This window comes from Giraffa tippelskirchi, chromosome 12, assembly GCF_054371585.1.
Source record: "Giraffa tippelskirchi isolate mGirTip1 chromosome 12, T2T-mGirTip1v1.2.pri, whole genome shotgun sequence".
NCBI lineage: Eukaryota > Metazoa > Chordata > Mammalia > Artiodactyla > Giraffidae > Giraffa > Giraffa tippelskirchi.
Genome location: NC_137286.1, coordinates 96432008 through 96447186, shown reverse-complemented (window position 1 = coordinate 96447186; position 15179 = coordinate 96432008). Strand labels below are relative to the sequence as shown.

Sequence of the window (15179 nt, the reverse complement as noted above, 5' to 3'; positions counted from 1 at the left end):
TAGAACTGCGTGTTTGATATGAGTCTATAAAAACTAGTGTTTCTCTTCTATATTATATCACTGCATATATCTACACTTACAACATATGTAAGCAAATTCCCTCATTACAAGTAAATTCAATACATAGTACAGGATTTTTAACTAACCACTTAAGTTTCTCATCTAGGCCTGGAAGGAAGGGTTCCAGGCCTGCATGAGAAACTGGATCAAGCTGGATTTTTCAGACTGAAATCTGAGCTCAGGCCCAGCTGATGTGAAAATCCAAGTGCCTTCCTTCATTCCAATGTGCTCCCTCAGGGCAGAGGAAGCTCACGGGCCAATTCAGACTCCCAGACACTGTAAAAGCAGAAGTCAGCATAGGCGATCCCAAAGCCCCCTCCCCGATTTGCAAAAGTGCCCCCAGCACGCCCAGCACCCCCACCCCACCAGAGGGAGGGCTTCAGCACATCTTCAGTTCAACAGGGGAACAGGGGGCCACTGGGGAACTCGGAATTCACTTGACAGCAAATTGGAATTCCGTTTCCATAAAACTGACTTTTGCCCAGACCAACTGAAGCCTTAAAATATACACCACAGCAGACACCCGTAATTAATTACACCATCAGAGGAGCTAAGACTGGAAGACAAGGACTTAACTCTTTCCAACTTGGGGGAATTACAAGCTATACAAGGAGAAGCGTAGCTTATAAATCCTGTGAAGTAAGTGAAGTGAAAGTCACTCAGTCGTGTCTGACTCTTGCAACCCTATGGACTGTAGCCTGCCAGGCTCCTCTGTCCATGGGATTCTCCAGGAAAGAATACTGGAAAATCAACCAAAGGTATGGAGCCTAAAAAACCACGCTCCATTCTGGACACTTTAATTCCCTAATGAAGTATCACAATGATTCTTAAGCCCCTTTTTCTGTGAAAACAGCTAAGATTTTCCAGCAGTTCAGACCTCTGCCAAGTCATAAGGATGTCTCAATGCATGCTCCAAGTTTTTATAGGAAATTTTAATTTGACATTGTAATAAGCTAAAATATTTGTATCAACTTTTTTTACATCATTTGTGGAAACAAAAATCTAGAAGGTATTACATTTACTTTCATACCACAGATAATATACCAAATCATAACAGTAAAAAATCTATATAGCAAGGATGAGGGTTTAAATAAGCTTAAGGAACTTATAGCTGTCACAGAAGTTTTAACTTAAAAGAAAAAAAAAAATTGCTATTATCAACAGCACCAGATAAATCTCCGTTTCCAGTCCAACCAAATCCTTTCACATCCTAAATTTGTTGCTTTTCATTCAGAAACCTTTGGTTTTCACATTTTCTAGGCTCATTAATTGCTACAGCCAAGGTCAGATGTGGTAATAACGTGTATCACTTTTTTTTACTAATAACTTGTATGGAGAAGAACTATTCTAAGCTCTCTAAACTCAAAAGTGAATCAACTATTTTTTCCTTCAGATTAGAATTAGGTATTGAAAGCCAAAAGGAAAAAAAGAAAAAAAAAAACAAACCAAAGACCACTTTGGAATTTCTGACTGATCAATTCTTATTGATGGTATAACCATTTCCTGAATTCCAATAAATCCATATACTAACTACCTAAAATAAGTGGCAGTGAATATTAGGACTTTATAAGCATCTTTTTGGCTTTATCTTTGTAGCAGGTGAGGGGATAAATGATCAAAAGATACAGAAAAGACACATTATTGATAGCAACTGAGATTTTCTTTACAAGGCAGCTGGTTTGGGCAAAATATTTGTGTCCACCCCAACCTCAGTCAATTCATACATTGAAGTTTAACCCCCAAGGTGATTGTATTGGGAGGGGAGATGCTTGTGAAGATGATTAGGTCATGTGGCAGAAGCCCTCATGAATTGGGTTAGTGCCCTTTTATAAAAGGACCCCACAGAGCTCTCAGCCCCTTTTTAACATGTGAGAACACTGCAAAACCAGAAAAGTAGCTCCTATCAGACCAAATGTGCTGGCACCTTAATACTGGACTTTCAGCCTGCAACACTGGGAGAAATAAACTTATTTTGTATAGAAGCCATCTAGTCTGTGGTATTTTGTTACTACAGCCCTAACGGACTAAGAGAGGAGGAGCTATGTCTGTTCTCAGTTTACCATCTAAATCGGTTTATGAGTACCTTTACTTCAGCTGTTGGTCCAATGTTTTCCATATTAGGAAGAAAATAAGTTATTTGCTCACTCCAGCAATGGTGGATTTTACAAAGTGCATGACCTATGTGAAATGCCTATAAGATAAAAATACAACGTCCCTGAGTAAATTATATTGTTATTTTATGTAGATCTTCAATGTCAGAGAGTAGATAAGATGGTAATATGCATATATCTTCTACTTAAAAAGCAATCTGGTTTTGCATGACTCTGTTTCAGTGGGGAGAGGAGATCATTGGGAAGAGCCTTATCTATGATCTGCACAGATAAACTGCCTGCTTAGGCACTAGCTGTTCTAAGACTCTCAGCTGTTTATGTTTCTAAGCCAGGATCCAGTAATCACAGATGCCGAAGACTTAGCAGTTCAAGACAGCCTGATTAGCTGTTCCAAGAAAGGAATCAGGAGACATGCAAGTGCATCTTTTCAGCAAAGCGTGTATGTTTGGGGCTTATTTAATCATTTAAAAATTAGTCACACTCCAAACGACCTCTGATTTCCCAGGTGCACTAGTGGTAAAGAACCCGCCTGCCAATGCAGGTAACATAAGAGACCTGGGTTCCATCTCTGGGTTGGGAAGATCCCCTGGGGTAGGGCATGGCAACCCACTCCAGTATTCCTGCCTGGAGAATCCCATGGACAGAGGAGCCTGGCAGGCTACAGTTCCACGCGATCACAAAGAGTCGGACACAACTGAAGCAACCTAGCACGCAGCACACAAATGACCTCTGGAAGTAGCTGCCCAGCAGGGTGAGAGAATAACCCATAAAAGAATTCCAACATCCAGACCCTGAACTGAGGCAAGACTCTTGCAGCCTGCACAGCCTCCCTTGAATATGGAGAAAAGGGATGTGAGTTTATCCTTCAACTAGAAAATGCCCTCCGTCCTTCTTTGGGAGCCCTTAATCAGTGCCCAGATAAATAAGGCATGACTGAAAGTCAGATGCAACATGACCTCTGACCTCCCCAGCCATGCCAGCAAAAGTGCCCGATCACCTGGTTAGCAGAGGCCCCCTAAAAGGTGTGCGGAGGGGGTGGTGAGGTTGTGGGAACCTTGAACCAGAGCTTTTACGCTGCTGGATAAAGAATACAGTTGAAATAATTAGAAAAGGTTTACTCACAAACAGGCTGCTCGTGAACCACAAAAGCCATCCAGGGAAACTGCAGCTTCCTGCAGAATGCCTTCTACACGGGACAGCATTTCCAATATGTTTATTTCCTAATCTCAGCCGAAAAACCTCAAAAAAGCACTGCACGGTGAACCCATGAAAAATGAAAGTGTAAGTCGCTCAGCTGTGTTTGACACTTTGCAACCCCATAGACCAGGCTCCTCCGTCCATGGAATTGTCCAAGCAAGAATACTGGTATGGGTAGCCATTCCCTTCTCCGGGGGATCCTCCCAACCCAGGGATCGAACCCAGGTCTCCCGCATTGTAGGCAGATTCTTTACTGTCTGAGCCAATGAACTCATAGGCTAGGGCTTAAAGCAAAGCCAAGAGGCTGATGTGCAAGGAAGCCAAGTGAGAGGGGCATGGAGTCCATGCCTTTCAGTGGCCATCCCTGGGTACCAGCCGGCACGGGCTCACCCTGTTCCACAGTCAGAAATCCCAGAGTCCCCAGTTTGCTTCCCACAAATTCATTCGTAGGCTGCCTGACGGCAATCTGAAAAGCCATTCCTGCTTATATATCTTCCCCTCTACCCGTTTGTCCAAAGCACTCAAAGTATTAATTATTCAAACAATTCTATTTCCTTGCTACAAAAAAAAAAAAAAAAAATTACCTTTAAAAGCTTTACTGGGCATTGGGTTTTGATACAAGGGCTCAGATATACTATTAGAAAAAAAAGGGTGGACAAGCGATCTCAAGGGTGATGTCCCATGGACAGCATGTGGTCCCCGATGCCATGGTGGGCAGGGTGAGACTCTGGCAGCACAGGGTGCCACCCTACTGAGTCAGAGCATCACGTCACGGGAAGGCTTGGAGGGAAGTGCTTTTTTTCTCAGAGGCTTATCAAGCTGCGGTCACAGCCTCGGCTGTTAAAGAATCCCTCTCACAAAAGGAGGGGGCAGATCTGCTTGCAGGGACAGATTCTCTTTTGAACAAAAAAGATTCTAAAGACTCCTAGGGTCCATGAGGAAGGAAGCTTTGTTCCTACTGGGAACCCAAGCACAAAGTCTTTATACTCTTTCACTCTTTCCATTTTATCATCCGATTCCTTTGCAGCTTTTCACTGCTCCTGCTTTGAAGAGAACATGCCTCAACAGAGGCAAGGCCACAATGGTGACCGGAATCAGCCCCACAAGAAAAGAGCTGGATATGACAGTCAGAAGGATGACTGAAGCGGGGAAAACTCATAGCAGAAAACTTTCAGATGATATTCCTTGTACAGATCACTCACTTGGAAATTCGTTTTCAGTACATGTGCATCTCTGGTTTTACTGTCATCTGTTGTGCTACAGTGGCCATGAGGGCAAGCTCTGGAGAGAAACTGGTTCAAATCCCAGCTCTGCCATTTATATCTGTCTGGTCTTGGACCTGTTTTTTATTAACAAGTTTTGTGTCTTAATGGCTTTATCTGTTAAATGGGGATAATAACTGAGCTGTTAGCAGTAAACATGCCAAAAGCATGCAAAGCATTTAGAACAATGATCAATAAAACTATGGTTGCTATTATGATGGGCTTCCCAGGTGGCCCAGTGGTAAAGAATCCACCTGCAATGCAGGAGATGTGGGTTCGATTCCTGGGTTGGGAAGATTCCCCTGGAGAAGGAAATGACAACTCACTCCACAATTCTCTCCTGGAAAATCTCATGGACAGGAGCCTGGAGGGCTACAGTCCGCAAGGTTGCAAAGAGTTGGACATGACTGAGCATGCACGCACGTTATTACTATCATTCAAAATAGCTTTCACTTATTTATCAGAGTTGATCCCACCAGCACTCTGTGAAACAGAGGTGATCACTGTATCCATGTTTTATTGATGAATATAGTGAGGCTCAGTTAAGTGATTTGCTAAAAAAATCTGTGGCTGAACCAGGATTTGAATCTTGGTCTTTTAACATTAAACTTTGGATTCTTTTCCATTATTTACATGTAAACTATAGCAAAAATCGAAACCCAGCAAGACCCTGCAGGGCCTTCCAGGAAGAGACCCCCATGTTCCCTGCCTCTTGCTTTTAGAAAAGCTTTAGCCTCTTAGGTCTTCCCCAAGTTTCCAAAGAAAATTTAATCAGAGAAGTGAGAAAACGCAGAAACAAAGGAAAGCAGTCAAGCAAGACAAAATAATAATAATTTAGCCATAAAACAATATCATAAACCTTTAATCTCTCTTCAAAGACTATAGATAAAATCCTAAACCATATTCTTGAGTTGGTTTGCAGACACTAAAGCCCCCACCTGGTTGAAGAGTTACCTGCAAACTTATCACCAGCACACAGACCCAAGACCAGTTGCAGCCAGAAAGTTGATGACTTTAGCTTCCAAAATACCAACCTGTTACCTCACCACCAACCAATTAGAGGGGTGTACAGAAGCTGATCCCACACACCCTGAGATCCTCTCCCTTACTTTGCCTTTAAAAACGCTTCCCTAAAAGCCATGGGGGCACTGGGGTCTTTTGAGCACGAGCTGCCCATTTTCCTCACTTTGCCCTGAAATAAGTGCTACACTTCCCTTCACCACAAGCTGGTGTCAGTAGATCGTCTTTGCTTCACATCAGGAGATCAGACCTACATTTGGTGCATTAACAAAACAGTTATTACAAAATACAGACACCAGATAAAAATCCTAAAAAGATGAAAGCTATTCAGAACATCATGATATCTCTTCTAGGAATTCATTCTTGGAATAAATGCTCAGTTGATGGCAGAATTTAGCATAAGTAATTAAAGCTGATTTTTTTTATTCAATGTGTAACAAATCGGAACCCCAAAGTTCTGAAGCAGGAGGAGAGGAGAAAGATTTATCATTTACGTATTCTTTGTTGTAAATTTTATTTTTATGAAAGCAAGTAAACTCCCATGTTGAGGAAAAATCACAAAAATGCAGAACTTCAAGACAGTTGAGTAATTCATTACAAAGGGAAGGCATTAAATGTTTAAATGTGAACCTTGCCATCTTGCTGCTGCTATAATTTACAAGGCAGCCATGGACTTTTTGATCCCTGATATATGGTGACATTCAGGCTACACCTTCCTAGATCTAGATGACTGGAGATTTTCTCTCTAAGATTCCTTATCCACATGACACTTAATGGAAGTTTTACGAGACAAGTAGAAGACTGGTGAATATACATGAACAATTGGCAGATCTTCCTTTTTCTCCTGATGAATTTATAATTTAGAGCATTTGAATGGATCCCTAGGGGAGGAATTTTTTCATGACTAACACTCTCTAGTATTTGCATCTATTTCTAATTCATAAAGTTTGAGTGTGATAGCCCTCAAGAACTTGGAAGAGTCTTCTATTTAATAAGGTCAATCTTTTAATTTATGAATCTAGTTTTGACTTTTACTATGTACTCTTTATATAAATCATTTTAATTATATCTCAAAATAATTTCTAAAACGCATGTGGACAGATCCATGATAAAAACTAAGTTTCAAGTAAAGATAGTGTACTGAAAATTGTAATCTGAAACAAAAAGACACTGGTAAACTTTGAACGATCAACAGATTTCTCTGTACATATGTCATATGTCAGTGTTCTTTGTTCAGCTCACCATCACGGTTCTGTCAAATCCTTGCAAAAGTCCACACAAGACTTCCTTTAAGTTCATCTGAGCAATGCACAGTAACATGTCCACTCACCCAAATCGACCAATGTACATTCCACAGCGAAAGAAACCCCTCTTTCATTTGAATCCTGAAAGTATGTTTTCAATAAAAGATGTATAATATTCTAGAAATATGCCTCTTAAGAGCCATCCAGATGGAAATATTTCATTCCTTAGATATGTACTCAGAAATATATAGACTGTAAATAAATATTGCTTATGAACATTACTGAGACATAAAACTATGAAATATCATTGAGCTCAAAGAAAGGACTTGGGTTTTTCTCTGCTGGTCAGAGTTTAGCTCTACACTTCAGTCCTACTCACAGTGATGATAAAGACATGACTACACAACCAAACTGAACACAGATGGCTGAAAAAGCACCACTATGTTAAGCAATCAATAATAGGAAAAGTAGAAATCTCTGAGTAATCATTTAAGCTTCAGAGGTCTATATTTGTACCTGATTACTAAGGTTAATCCTGTGTTAACTCTACCTTTGAACTGGTTGGAGGACAACAGCTATGTATCTGCTGACTAAATGACTCAAGCCCATCAATATCAGTAGAATGTACATCTCGGTTCCCCATTTGATGCCACACAAACCCCCCAACTCCCTGGTTCTTGCCCATCAAGTCAAGGCCATACCACGGACCCCTACCACCACCACTTACCTGCTTCCCATCCAGGGTGTAGAGACGTTTCACAACTCCCGAGTCCAGTTTGATGGCGTCAGTGATGTCAGTAAGAACCTGCTCAAAGGAGTGAGCGGTCTTCTTGTTGAGGAGAATCCGGACGGCTTTCCGTGGCTTCACCCCACTTCTGATAATGGTGACCAGCTTGGGCCGAATGAAATCCTTATTCTCCCGCACCTCCGAAGGGCTCCCTTTGGCAGTGGCCAGAGAGGACACCGCCCGTGAAGCCGAGGTGGTCTTGACGTTCACCGACCAGTTGGGGTTCACGTTCTTGGTGTATTCCAGCTTCTTGAAGGGTTCGATTGAGCCGCACACATAACTCTCTCCTAAGGAGGAGAGGGATATATTGAAATTTACACTCAGCTAAACTCATTCCACTCTCTGAATTTTCCTTTTCTCTTGGTACTTGGAAGCGAGCATGACTTGTGACTTTTTAAACAATGGGAGCATGATTAATAATGAAAAAGAAGGATTTCTGACTTCTAATCTAGCTCTGTCAGCAACAGATTGGTATTCAAGGGGGAAAACAAATGATCTTTTCTCCCTTTCTTCACCTTCAGTTTGGTGACAGAAATATCAATGTTGAACAGCCCTTGGAGACACATGAAATTGAATTCAAGATAGAAGGTATTTGGGGGGATTTAGGTATATTTATATTAGGAGAAAACTTCAAAATCAGAGGCACCTGTATTTGCCACCTGAGATAATTTAAAAACAGAAAATGGATCAGAAAACAGCTTCTAAAAATAGCTGTGTAATTTATAAGCTTGATGGAGTGTTTGCTTAACACTTTATAAAGTTAAGTAAAATTCTAATAACAAGCAGAATACCTCCATTCCTTTTCTTCCATCTTCACAGAGCCATGCACAGCGATCCACACACACATCATACTTGTTTACAGATAAAACATTTTGAGGGTGGTCAACATACAAGCTTTATAAACTGACTTTAAAATAATTATATAAAATGAAAAAGATCTGAGGATCTAATGTACAACAGCATGATGACTGCACTTGATAACACTTTGCGAACCCATGGACTATAAAGTCCATGGAATTCTCCAGGAAGAATACTGGAGCGGGTAGCCGTTCCCTTCTCCAGGGAATTTTCCTAGCCTAGGGATCGAACCCAGGTCTCCTGCATTGCAGGCAGATTCTTTACCAGCCAAGGCACCAGGGAAGCCCAAGAACATTGGAGTGGGTACCCGATCCCTTCTCCAGTGTATCTTCCCAGCCCAGGAATTGAATCGAGGTCTCCTGCATTGCGGGTGGATTCTTTACCAGGTGAGCTACCAGGGAAGCCCCAACATTGTAGAGTATAATCGAAATTCAATAAGAGAATAGAAATTCAAAGTTCACACTAAGAAAAATATTTGAGGTGACGAATGTGTCAATTAGATAGGAGGAATCCTTCATACACACACACACACACACACACATATGTGTAATACTGTCATGAGGTACACTGTATATATCTTACAATTTTGTCAATCATAACCCAACAAAGCTGAAAAAATAAATGTATAAAGTTAAATTTTTATTAAAAATGATTCCTTAACAGAGATACATTTAATGAAGATATTCGAACTTTTTTTTTGTTTTGCAGGGTCTTCTACTGCCTTGTTCGCTGATATATGCCCAGCACACAGGACAGACCAGTGCCTGGCATCTTGGGGTACCCAATGTTTGTTTAATGAATAAAAGAACTACGGACACTCAGACTATTAAATAGGTATGGATCACATAAAAAGGTAACACACATACCAAGCAATGACAAATTATAAAATGACTAATTCTACATATATTTTCATAAACTTAGGTCAAAGTATTTTGAAATTAAAGATTTCATAATGGCCTTTTTTTCTGGGTAAGTCTTTGTAACTGGGAATATGTAAAAATGCTAAAAAGCCTTCCTAATTGCAGGTAAAGTAAGCTAGGACTAATCCTACACAGCCCATTTACTTTTATCTAAATCCTTGTCCTATTTTTAAATTAACGGTGCAAGCATACAAGGCCATGGAATAGGTATTCACATAAAAATAACTGAACCAGGGTTTCAAAAATAGAAAAGCACAATTATGCATGTTATCAAACATTTACTTTGCCAATGTTTTTAAAACATACTCCAATGTGTGTTTATGCATTATGTCTCACTATTTGTGGTACAAATAGTACAAATGTAGTAAACCATGTTTCTAGTCACTGAGCAGATTATCACCAGCTCCAACTATGCTTTTCTCAAATCTGTGTGGATATCATGGAGAAGGAGACGGCAAACCAGTCCAGTATTCTTACCTGGGAAATCTCATGGACAGAGGAGCCTGGTTGACTACAGTTCATTGGGGCACAAAGAGTCAGACACAACTTAGCAACTAAAACAACAACGATGTGGATATCAACACCACCTCCACGGAGGCTGCAACAAGAGCACTGTTTCTGTAGGCTTGGTGGAGAGACACTGTGAATGTCACGGTGGGAAGGGAACTGGAACTCTAGGCTGGGGACCTGGCCTCTCAGCATGTGACTCGGGCATGTCTGTCCCCTGGTCTTCTCAGCAGGAACCTGTCCACCAGGCAGATGAAGGACATCCTAGTGACCACTTTCATCTTATCAGGTTTTAGTGACAATCAAGTTAGATAGGAAAGGTCAAAGTGACCTCAAATGCAAGACTGCTACACAAGTGAGAGTCACCCGAGGCTGCACTACACTGACTGTGCAGGAAGCAGGTATCATACTGTACGGTGTTCATTGTTGCTATGGTCACCATAGACGCAACTTGGGAGCCATTTCAATGTGAGGACGCCCTACGGGTACCCCAACAAGGCACACAGGCCTTAGCTTACAAAATCAGTCTTTGCCAGAATTCTGTGCTAATTGGAGATATGAAATTATCTGATTATTTCTAAGTTTATGTATTAAGCTAATAATTAAAATCAAAACAAAAGGGGACTTCCTTGGTGGTCCAGTGGTTAGGACTCTGTTATTCCAATGCAGGGGCTGCAGGTTTGATCCCCGCCAGGGGAACTAAGATACCAAATACCACGCAGTGCAGTCAAATGAAAAAAAAAAAAAAATATGGAATGGTTTACATTTCAACAAAGGATAATTTTTAACTTTAGGAAAAAAAATAATGTTAAAAGGGAGGAATTTTAAAGTATTCACATAATCAGTCAGTTCAGTTCAGTTGCTCAGTCATGTCTGACTCTTTGTGACCCCATGAATCGCAGCACACCAGGCCTCTCTGTCCATCACCAACTCCTGGAGTTTACCCAAACCCACGTCCATAGACTCAGTGATGCCATCCAACCATCTCATCCTCTGTTGTCCCCTTCTCCTCCTGCCCACAATCCTTCCCAGCATTAGGGTCTTTTCCAATGAGTCAACTCTTCGCATGAGGTGGCCAAAGTACTGGAGTTTCAGCTTCAACATCAGTCCTTCCAGTGAACACCCTGGACTGATCTCTAGGATGGACTGGTTGGATCTCCTTGCAGTCCAAGGGACTCTCAAGAGTCTTCTCCAACACCACAGTTCAAAAGCATCAATTCTTTGGCTCTCAGCTTTCTTCACCGTCCAACTTTCACATCCATACATGACCACTGGAAAAACCACAGCCTTGACTAGACGGACCTTAGTTGGCAAAGTAATGTCTCTGCTTTTAAATATGCTATCTAGGTTGGTCATAACCTTCCTTCCAAGGAGTAAGCATCTTTTAATTTCATGGCTGCAATCACCATCAGCAGTGATTCTTGTGCCCCAAAAAATAAAGTCTGACACTGTTTCCACTGTTTCCCTATCTATTTCCCATGAAGGGATGGGACCAGATGCCATGATCTTAGTTTTCTGAACGTTGAGCTTTAAGCCAACTTTTTCACTCTCCTCTTTCACTTTCATCAAGAGGCTCTTTAGTTCTTCTTCAACTTTCTGCCATAAGGGTGAGTATGGAATGAATCTCTTGAAAGAGAAAATACCTTTTTTTCTTTTTTTACATCCTTTTAAAGCACTTTGAAAATTTCTGAAAGCATGGCAATATTGAGAAGGTAATGCTGAAGGAAGGCAGATGCAGGTGTACAGAAATGACTTGTGGGCACAGTGGGGGAGGGAGACAGTGGGATGAATGGAGAAAGTAGCATCACCACACACACACTCTCAGGTGTAAGATGGACAGCTGGTAAGAAGCTGTTGTGTAGCACAGGGAGCCCAGTCTGCCACTCCGTGATGACCTAGAGGGACAGGATGGGGGAGAAGAGGGAGGCTAGGGAGAGAGGGGATGTATGTAAAATTATGGCTGCTTTGTGCTGTTTTATAGAGGAAACCAACACAACATTGTAAAACAAAAAAAAAATTAAAAGACGGTAATGCTGGCTCAGTTCAAGCAACAGCAGGGAGAGGAAACTTGTGTTTAACTGGTGCTGTCACGATGGTGTGATCACTCACCTAGAGCCAGACATCCTGGAATGTGAAGTTAAGTGGGCCTTAGGAAGCATCACTATGAACAAAGCTAGTGGAGGTGATGGAATTCCAGTTGAGCTATTTCAAATCCTAAAAGATGATGCTGTGAAAGTGCCACACTCAATATGTCAGCAAATTTGGAAAACTCAGCAGTGGCCACAGGACTGGAAAAGGTCAGTTTTCATTCCAATCCCAAAGAAAGGCAATGCCAAAGAATGCTCAAACTACTGCACAATTGCACTCATCTCACACACTAGTAAAGTAATGCTCAAAATTCTCCAAGCCAGGCTTCAGCAATACGTGAACCCTGAACTTCCAGATGTTCAAGCTGGTTTTCGAAAAGGCAGAGGAACCAGAGATCAAATTGCCAATATCCGCTGGATCATCAAAAAAGCAAGCAAGTTCCAGAAAAACATCTATTTCTGCTTTATTGACTATGCCAAAGCCTTTGACTGTGTGGATCACAATAAACTGTGGAAAATTCTGAAAGAGATGGGAATACCAGACCACCTGACCCGCCTCTTGAGAAACCTGTATGCAGGGTCAGGAAGCAACAGTTAGATCTAGACATGGAACAACAGACTGGTTCCAAATAGGAAAAGGAGTACGTCAAGGCTGTATATTGTCACCCTGCTTATTTAACTTATATGCAGAGTACATCATGAGAAACGCTGGGCTGGGGAAGCACAAGCTGGAATCAAGATTGCCGGGAGAAATGTCAATAACTTCAGATATGCAGATGACACCACCCTTATGGCAGAAAGTGAAGAAGAACTAAAGAGTCTTTTGATGAAAGTTAAAGAGGAGAGTGCAAAGTTGGCTTAAAGCTCAACATTCAGAAGACTAAGATCATGGCATCCAGTCCCATCACTTCATGGCAAACAGATGGGGCAACAGTGAAAACAGTAGCAACTTCAGTTTTTTGAGCTCCAAAATCACTGCAGATGGTGATTGCAGCCATGAAATTAAAAGTGCTTTCTCCTTGGAAGGAAAGTTATGACCAACCTAGACAGCATATTAAAAAGCAGAGACATTACTTTGCCAGAAAGGTCCATCTAGTCAAGGCTATGGTTTTACCAGTAGTCATGCATGGATGTGAGAGTTGGACTATAAAGAAAGCTGAGTGCCGAAGAATTGATGCTTTTGAACTGTGGTGTTGGAGAAGACTCTTGAGAGTCCCTTGGATTGCAAGGAGATCCAACCAGTCCATCCTAAAGGAGATCAGTCCAGGGTGTTCATTGGAAGGACTGATGTTGAAGCTGAAACTCCAATACTTTGGCCACCTGATGCAAAGAGCTGACTCACTGGAAAAGACCCTGATGCTAAGGAAGATTGAGGGCAGGAGCAGAAGGGGACGACAGAGGATGAGATGGTTGGATGGCATCATTGACTCAATGGACATGAGTTTGGGTGGACTTAGGGAGTTGGTGATGGACAGGGAGGCCTGGCGTGCTGCAGTCCATGGGGTTGCAAAGAGTCGGACACGATTGAGCAACTGAACTGAACTGAACTGTCACTTTGGGGCTTCTCTGCCTCATCAAAGACTGGAATAAAATCTTAGGAAAGTGTGTGAGACTCGAACAAAGACGAAAGAAGAAAGTGACAGCTAAAGGGACAGAAAGGCGTGACCACCAAACCCAAAGTCATACACTATCCAGTGATTTCATTTAGGGTCTATTTCATGATTCAGGAAGTCCGGAAACGCCAAGATGGGTTTCTGTATATTAATAAGCTTCTATTAAATTATACAAATATATTTAAATTTACTTGACTTACATTTTGACTCCTTTTATTTTAGTCATAACTCCAAACTTCTGCCTAGTAGAAGACATAGTCTATGTCACAATGCAGTTAAATTAAGTTTGACTGTGCCTTCTGATTTTGTAAAAAAAAAAAAAAAAAGCTTTGTAATTAATGTGTTAATATCATTGATAATGGGAAATTAACAAATGCAATTATTCTGAATAGGCAAAATAGTCTTGATTTGATTAAATGGCTTTGGATACCCTGGGTTTAATCTCTTCCTTAACTGGCAATAGAGTCAAGAGATAGACTATATTTCTTGATTAGAGAATCATCAACAGCTTTTGTTTATGATCTAATATAAGGTATGTATGTTAAAGGCCATTCAAAAATAGCAAGATATTGGAGTGTATGTATCTTTTTGAATTATGACTTTCTCTGACTATATCCCAGGAATGGGATACATACACCTCAGTGTTCACTGCAGCACCATTTACAACAGCCAAGACAAGGAAGCAAACTAAATGTCCATCAACAGAGGAACAAATAGAAAAAATGTGGTATATTTACACAATGGGATACTACTCAGCCATAAAAAAGAATGAAATAATGCCACTTGCAGCAACATGAATGGACATACATTATCATACTAAGTAAGCCAGAGGGACAAAATGTTAGTCGCTCAGTCAAGACCAACTCTTTGTGGCCCCACAGACTGTAGCCTGCCAGGCTCCTGTGGCAAAGGAATTTTGCAGAAAGAAAACTGGAGTGGGTAGCCATTTCCTTCTCCAGGGGATCTTTCTGACCCAGGAGTCAAACCTGGGTCTCCTGCACTGCAGGTAGGTGAGTCACCAGGAAAGCCCCAGAGAGAACAAGACAAATACCATATGATACCACTTATATATGGAATAAAAAAAAAAAGATACAAATGAAGTTAAATACAAAACAGAAATAGAGCCACAGACATCAAAAACAAACTTATGATTATCAAGGTGGAAAGAGGTATGGAGGGATAAATTAGGAGTTTGGGATTAACACATACATACATTCAGTCCAGTCGCTCAGTTGTGTCTGACTCTTTGCGACCGCATGGACTGCAGCACGCCTGGCTTCCCTGTCCATCACCAACTCCCGGACCTTGCTCAAACTCATGTCCATCAAGTCGGTGATGCTACAGAACCATCTCATCCTCTGACATCCCCTTCTCTTCCCACCTTCAATCTTTCCCAGCATCAGGGTTTTCTCCAATGAGTCAGTTCTTTGTATCAGGTGACCAAAATATTGGAGCTTCAGCATCAGTCCTTCCAATAAATACTCAGAACTGATTTCCTTTAGGATTGACTGAT

General features: G+C 41.3%; 1 protein-coding gene across 5 annotated transcripts in view; it reads right to left on the bottom strand.

Annotated features, from left to right (window-relative positions):
• DCLK1 (doublecortin like kinase 1) overlaps positions 1–15179 on the bottom strand; it is a 345430-nt gene that overhangs the window by 308526 nt on the left and 21725 nt on the right. For all 5 annotated transcript variants that reach the window (XM_081551840.1, XM_081551842.1, XM_081551841.1 and 2 more), the window contains exon 3: positions 7622–7968. In XM_081551840.1, the coding sequence (XP_081407966.1) occupies positions 7622–7968 (347 nt within the window). The remainder of the gene's footprint in view (positions 1–7621; positions 7969–15179) is intronic.